The sequence below is a fragment of the Ranitomeya imitator genome, chromosome 3 (genome assembly GCF_032444005.1).
Source record: "Ranitomeya imitator isolate aRanImi1 chromosome 3, aRanImi1.pri, whole genome shotgun sequence".
NCBI lineage: Eukaryota > Metazoa > Chordata > Amphibia > Anura > Dendrobatidae > Ranitomeya > Ranitomeya imitator.
Window position 1 is genome coordinate 825401612 of NC_091284.1, and position 6826 is coordinate 825408437.

General features: G+C 50.1%; 1 protein-coding gene across 1 annotated transcript; it reads right to left on the minus strand.

The window, feature by feature from the left end:
- Positions 1-289: 289 nt before the first annotated feature.
- LOC138671799 (glutamine-rich protein 2-like) lies at positions 290-1957 on the minus strand. The gene is made up of 2 exons (XM_069759935.1): positions 1892-1957; positions 290-1546 (listed from the first exon to the last, which is right to left on the minus strand). The coding sequence occupies exons 1-2, from the start codon at positions 1955-1957 to the stop codon at positions 290-292; spliced, it is 1323 nt and encodes a 440-aa protein (XP_069616036.1).
- Between the last annotated feature and the right edge of the window lie 4869 nt (positions 1958-6826).

Consider the following 6826-nt stretch of genomic DNA (forward strand, 5'->3'; position numbering starts at 1 on the left):
TATTGCAGCCAGCGGGTAAGGAAAGGGTGAATCAAACACCCGAAAACCCTGCCTCCATGGCTGAAGATTGTTCCCTCCAAATTCAGGTGACAGAGTCACTTTAAAGTGTAACTTTACTTGATAGCACAAAACCCATGGCCATCTCAGTAGAGCACAAATTCATATCTTCAGCCTCAGCTTTCCCTCTCAATGCTGGCTCCTCTAACCTCTGAGATGCTCGTCCTGGCCCTGCGGTCCCATACTCTGCCTGAGCTTTCCTTCTCAATCCTGGCTCTAGCCTCTGAGATGCTCATCCTGACTCTGCGGTCTTATACTCAGCCCGAGCTTTCCCTCTCAATGCTGGTTTCTCTAGCCTCTGAGATGCTTGTCCTGGCTCTGTTGTCCCATGCTCAGTCTGAGCTTTCCTTCTCAATGCTGGCTCCTCTAACCTCTGAGATGCTCGTCCTGGCTCTGTGGTCCCATACTTGGCCTGAGCTTTCCCTCTCAATGCTGGCTCCTCTAACCTCTGAGATGCTTGTCCTGGCTCTGCGGTCCCATGCTCAGTCTGAGCTTTCCCTCTCAATGCTGGTTTCTCTAGCCTCTGAGATGCTCGTTCTGGCTCTGCGGTCCCATACTTGGCCTGAGCTTTCCTTCTCAATGCTGGCTCCTCTAACCTCTGAGATGCTTGTCCTTGCTCTGCGGTCCCATACTGTGCCTGAGCTTTCCTTCTCAATCCTGGCTCCTCTAACCTCTGAGATGCTTGTCCTGGCTCTGCGGTCCCATACTCTGCCTGAGCTTTCCTTCTCAATCCTGGCTCTAGCCTCTGAGATGCGCATCCTGACTCTGCGGTCTTATACTCAGCCCGAGCTTTCCCTCTCAATGCTGGTTTCTCTAGCCTCTGAGATGCTTGTCCTGGCTCTGTTGTCCCATGCTCAGTCTGAGCTTTCCTTCTCAATGCTGGCTCCTCTAACCTCTGAGATGCTCGTCCTGGCTCTGTGGTCCCATACTTGGCCTGAGCTTTCCCTCTCAATGCTGGCTCCTCTAACCTCTGAGATGCTTGTCCTGGCTCTGCGGTCCCATGCTCAGTCTGAGCTTTCCCTCTCAATGCTGGTTTCTCTAGCCTCTGAGATGCTCGTTCTGGCTCTGCGGTCCCATACTTGGCCTGAGCTTTCCTTCTCAATGCTGGCTCCTCTAACCTCTGAGATGCTTGTCCTTGCTCTGCGGTCCCATACTGTGCCTGAGCTTTCCTTCTCAATCCTGGCTCCTCTAACCTCTGAGATGCTTGTCCTGGCTTTGCGGTCCCATACTCTGCCTGAGCTTTCCTTCTCAATCCTGGCTCTAGCCTCTGAGATGCTCTTCCTGACTCTGCGGTCTTATACTCAGCCCGAGCTTTCCCTCTCAATGCTGGTTTCTCTAGCCTCTGAGATGCTTGTCCTGGCTCTGCGGTCCCATACTTGGCCTGAGCTTTCCTTCTCAATGCTGGCTCCTCTAACCTCTGAGATGCTTGTCCTGGCTCTGCGGTCCCATACTCTGCCTGAGCTTTCCTTCTCAATCCTGGCTCTAGCCTCTGAGATGCTCATCCTGACTCTGGGGTCCCCATATCCCAGCGCTCACTTTCTTATACTGGTTCCCACTCTGGCTCCCTTCGCTGGGAGATGAAGATGGTTCCTCTGTCCGGATTCGAGCCTTAGGCTCTGGATGTTCTAAGGGATGCCGATGTACCAAGTGGCGACCGACCGCATTCTGCTTTTCCCAAGCTTTCTGTGCCTTTCCGTATTGTGTGGCCCTGTTCTGCCTTCTCACAAATCACTCTCCAGCACTTTCTTAACATTACAACTATAGTACACTACTTTACACAGCTCCCACTGACTGACTGAGAATCAACAAGTGTCCAACTGACAAACTCACTCACCCACTCTTTCCCCTTCCAGCTTGGAAATCCTCTTATTTCCTTAACTATTTCTATACTAGCACCCATGTTTTCTTGACTCTATTGTGCGTCACTATACTGAACCCAATCCTATCCTAATTTATAGCTACCCTCTTATCTTATCCTTTACATCTTTCCCTAATCACTATACATAAATGACATTTAATCACTATATAATAGCATTAAATGAATATAGTAATGTTCATAAAATTCTATGCAGCAGCACATAGTATAACAGTGACTATCAGCACACATTTAATACCTACACTGTTTAGAGAGGGAGAGGCACATGACAGCCTCTGTCACACTCTTACATAGGGTCCCCCTTATTTTTCCTAACCAGCTGATGAAAAGCCAAAAGCTGGGGCTTGCTGTTATAATTCTGGGAATGGGCCAATACCAATGGTCCCTTCCTTGCCTATTAATATCAGCCCGCAGCTGTCTGTTTAGTCTTTGCTGGTTAACAAAACTAGGGGGACTCACTTTTCTGAGGGTTTTTACTAACCGGTAGAGGCTACGCAGACAGCTGTTAGCTGTTATTAATAGGCTGGGAACCTTTATGGCTATTAGCCCCTTCCCAGAATAATAACAGGTTGTTGGCTTTCCCTCAGCTGGTTAGGAAAACTATTGGGGACCCCATGCCAATTTTTTTTATGATTATTATTTATTTAATACGTGCGATACACAGACGGCAGGTGCTGACTATAACTATCAGCGTCGCCTGGTCTCGCTGATCGCAGGGAGACCAAGCGACAATGATAAGAGCTCGATTCAGCACCCGGCACCTGGGAACAGTGAAAACTGGACTTCTTTTCCCAGATGCTAGTACTTGTCACATTGATGACACATGAATGTCATCAGTGTGCACGTGTGAGTGAAGTATTGTGGACCGTGCTTCCTGCAAACAACGGACATGTCAACGTATTTTGCACAGGGATACATGGTCCATGGAAACACACTCACATGTGCACCGACCCAAAGATTTGAAGGAGTCTATGAGTTTCCACTACGTGTGAAAACTGTCACCACACACACTGGCTTGTGAAGAAGGCCTCACATGGTATTATGTGTGTGAATCAGTGTGTCCACAGTCACTATTTCTTGCATGCTTGTCTGTGCAGAAAACCCACTATGACTGCTGCAGTCCATTCATGGCCTCGCCAACATATTTCACCTTGCTAGGCACTATCAGTGGTTTGAGGCTAAAATGCATGCCAGACGGCACTCATTGTCTTTCATAATCACCTTTTGTGACTTCATATTACATTTCCCCCCCTTCTACACCAAACCTGGCCAAATTTATTCCCGCAAGCCACATCCAACCCTTTAACAGATTCTGTCCAGCCTTTGGACAGGGATAGACAAACGGACGGAGAGCTAATGTGGCATCGTTGCTACAGCAGTTCCAGGGCACAGTGTTCACCTGACCTGCGTAGACACAAACATATGCAGGTCAGGTGTATAAGCTATGTTGCACACTTCAGGTGCTCCAAACAGTGTGCACGCCTGTCAGCTGGCTCTCATCACTATGTGCACCTCATAGCTGCTCAATGATGTGCCAACTAAGCAGCACCCCAGGTAACCCATGCCCAGGCTGCCTGAGCAATACATAGTAAATCCCTGCAAACCGGTTCAGCGTTAGGGGGCGGACAAACTTGGCAATTACCCAATTACCCAGAGCACCCACCTCCTTTGGGGCCCCCAGCATTTACAAAAGAAACTACATTAGTTCTGTATTATCAGTGTAGTTTTCAATGTTGAGAGTTGTACAGAAATCCTGTACCCAGTGGGAGTCTAGAGGAACTGAAGAAAAGGAGACAGACTAGTAAGTAGAGATGGGCGGACCCCTTGATGTTCGGGTTTGGCCAAACAGTTACAAAAAAGTTGGGGTTTGAGTTCAGATCCAGGTACTGTTCTGGTACTGGAATCCGAACTTTTACTAACTGAAAACAACTGAGATAAAGTGTCATGGTGCAGAGGCAAGTTCACCACAATTCAAATTCACCGCACTGAAATTCTCCCGGTGAACTCGCCTCTGCACCATGACACTTTTTCTCATTGTGCTAGCGGTGATCTCACTGGAAGGAGGTCACAGCAATTCATTGGCCCAGCTGAGAACGAAAACTCAGTGACCCACGGTAACCTCCATGATGTCACCACCGGTCACTGACACTGCGCTCGCAGCAGCTCATTCACCAGTGGTTCTCGGCCTGGACGGTCACATCTTGGCACCATCTAGGTTGAAAACTAGTATTCCTCATGTAACGGGGTCTAACAAGCTGGGGTACCTCTTTCAGTACCACCCCGTGTTTCAGGAGGTCCACTCTGCCTTTGCTGGACTCTGAATGAAGGAAGCCGGCTGGAATTCCTTGGCCACGTGAGAGCATATAAAAGCTAACTGCTACCCCACGTATTTCCAGTCTGAAAGAACAACCTTTATTTACAGCATACAGAATATATAACACAGATACACAGGGCAGGCCAATAGGAAAACAGCTGGCCAGACATACATTACAATAGCCGCAGGGGGCCAGAGCCTGCCGCTATTTACTGTGGGAATTACAAAGGTGAGGGGAGGTCAGAAAGAGAATATCTTGTTGACCAGGGGCGCAGCCTGTGGACTGATGCATTCCACATGGAACCTATTATACATAATATATACTGCATAACATTCTTGGTGCTGGGGGGTTCTATAACACGGCTCCCCTTTTCAGCGACGCGATCGGCATACCGAAGTTTATGGGGTTGGTACAAGTTCCGTTTGTCGACTTAGTCCATCGGCATTACCGTTTTGTTTACCGGGTCTGTAGTGGATGGTGAAGTCCAGAGGTTGTAGGGCTAAACTCCACCGCAGTAATTTGGCGTTGTCTCCGGAGACCCGATTAAGCCAGACTAGGGGATTATGGTCCGTTAGGAGGGAAAACTGTCGTCCATACAAATATGGTTGTAACTTTTTGAGTGCCCATACTACCGCCAGGCACTCCTTCTCGATGGCCTCATAGCTTACTTCACGGGGCAGTAGTTTCCGACTCAGGTAAGCTACCGGGTGTTCTTGGCCGTCCGGCCCTACTTGGCTCAGTACTGCCCCCAATCCAAACATAGAAGCATCTGTGTGGACTAGGAAATGTTTAGTTGGATCGGGTGCGGCCAATACAGGGGTATTGGTGAGGGCGTCCTTTCCTCACACTCTGGGGTCCAGGTTACCTGGTGGGGTTGGTTCTTACGGGTCAGATCAGTGAGGGGCTTGGCTACGCTGCTGTAATTGGGAACGAATTTCCTGTAATGCCCGCTGTCCCTAGAAACGCCATGACCTGGGTTTTAGTGCGTGGGGTGGGCCATTTGGCTATGGCCTCAATCTTGGCTGGTTCTGGTCTCTGTTTACCACTTCCCACCCAATGCCCTAAATACTAAACCTCTGCTTTGCCCACGTGACACTTGTTTGGGTTCAGGGTGATTCCGGCCTTGTGGATCCTGTCTAATACTGTCTCTAGGTGATTTAGATGCTCTTCCCATGTCGCGCTGTAGATGGCGATGTCATCCAGGTAGGCACACGCATAGTCCTGGAGACCATCCAGAAGCCGGTCAGCCAGCCTCTGGAAGGTCGCCGGGGCAGTCTTCATCCCGAATGGCATAATTCGAAACTGGAATAAGCCAAACGGGGTGACAAATGCCGACTTGGGAATAGCATCAGGACTAAGGGGAATCTGCCAGTAGCCTTTGCATAGATCGATGGTGGTCTAATACTTTGCCCCTGCCAGCCGGTCTAACAAGTCATCCACACGCGGCATAGGATACGCATCCGTTACTGTTTTCTCGTTGAGCTTATGATAGTCTACACAAAACCGTGTAGTCCCATCCTTCTTGGGCACTAACACTACGGGGGATGCCCAGGGACTATCTGACTCTTCAATGACCCCTAAACGCAACATCTCTTGTATCTCTTGTCGCATCCCTTCTCGTACAGACTCAGGGACGTGGAAGGGGGGTTGTCGCAGGGGGGTCTGATCCTGAGTCTCAACCTTGTGTTGTGCCAGGTGAGTGTACCCGGGTTTCCCCGAAAACATCCTCTGTCGCTGCCTCAACAACTCCTCCGCCTGCTGTCTGGGGACCTAAGTCTTCACCCTAGTGTACCTAGTCCCATGTTTTAGACTGAGTCCTCTCCCCTAAGACATCAGGCAAGGGAAGTCCGGCTAAATCCTCTGCTTCAGGTGCACACATGGCCACTACCTCCCGATAGGGCTTCAGCATATTCACGTGGAACATGTGGATAACCCTGGGGTCGTCACAATCGGCGACATTATAGGTGGTGTCAGCTATTTTCCCCACTACCTGGCAGGGCCCCTGCCAAGCAGCTTGGAACTTGTTCTGCCTAGTGGGCTCTAACACCAGGACCTTCTGCCCTATTTCCAAGGTGCGCTCTCTGGCCCTCCGATCATACCATACGCGCTGGCGCCGCTGGGCCACCTGCATGTTCCCACGTACAGCCTGGGTCAGCTCCTGTAGGCGGTCCCAGAATTCCAGCACATAGGGTACAATAGGTACCCCTTCTATTGTGCCCTCCCCTTCCCAGTGTTCTAGCACTAAGTCTAGGGGTCCCCTTACCCGTCTCCCGTATACCAGTTCGAATGGGGAGAACCTCGTGGATTCTTGGGGCACCTCTCGATAGGCAAACAGGAGGTGAGGCAAGAATTTCTCCCAGTCCCTGTAGGTCCTGGTAAAAGTCCCAATGAGTTGTTTTAACGTCCCGTTAAAACGTTCACACAACCCATTGGTTTGCGGGTGGTACGGGGCGCTTCTAATAGACTTTACGCCGCACAGCTTCCACAGTTGGTTGGTCACCTCTGCTGTAAACTGGGTACCCTGGTCTGAGATAATCTCCCGGGGAAATCCAACCCGTGAGAAAACCTGGAGCAAGGC

Coding starts and splice junctions, on each gene's coding strand:
- LOC138671799 (XM_069759935.1), bottom strand. CDS start 1,957: ATGGGTGCTAGTATAGAAATAGTTAAGGAAATAAGAGGATTTCCAAGC. Junction 1,547..1,891: donor GCTGGAAGGGGAAAGAGTGG/GTGAGTGAGTTT, acceptor TGAGCATCTCAG/AGGCTAGAGCCAGGATTGAG.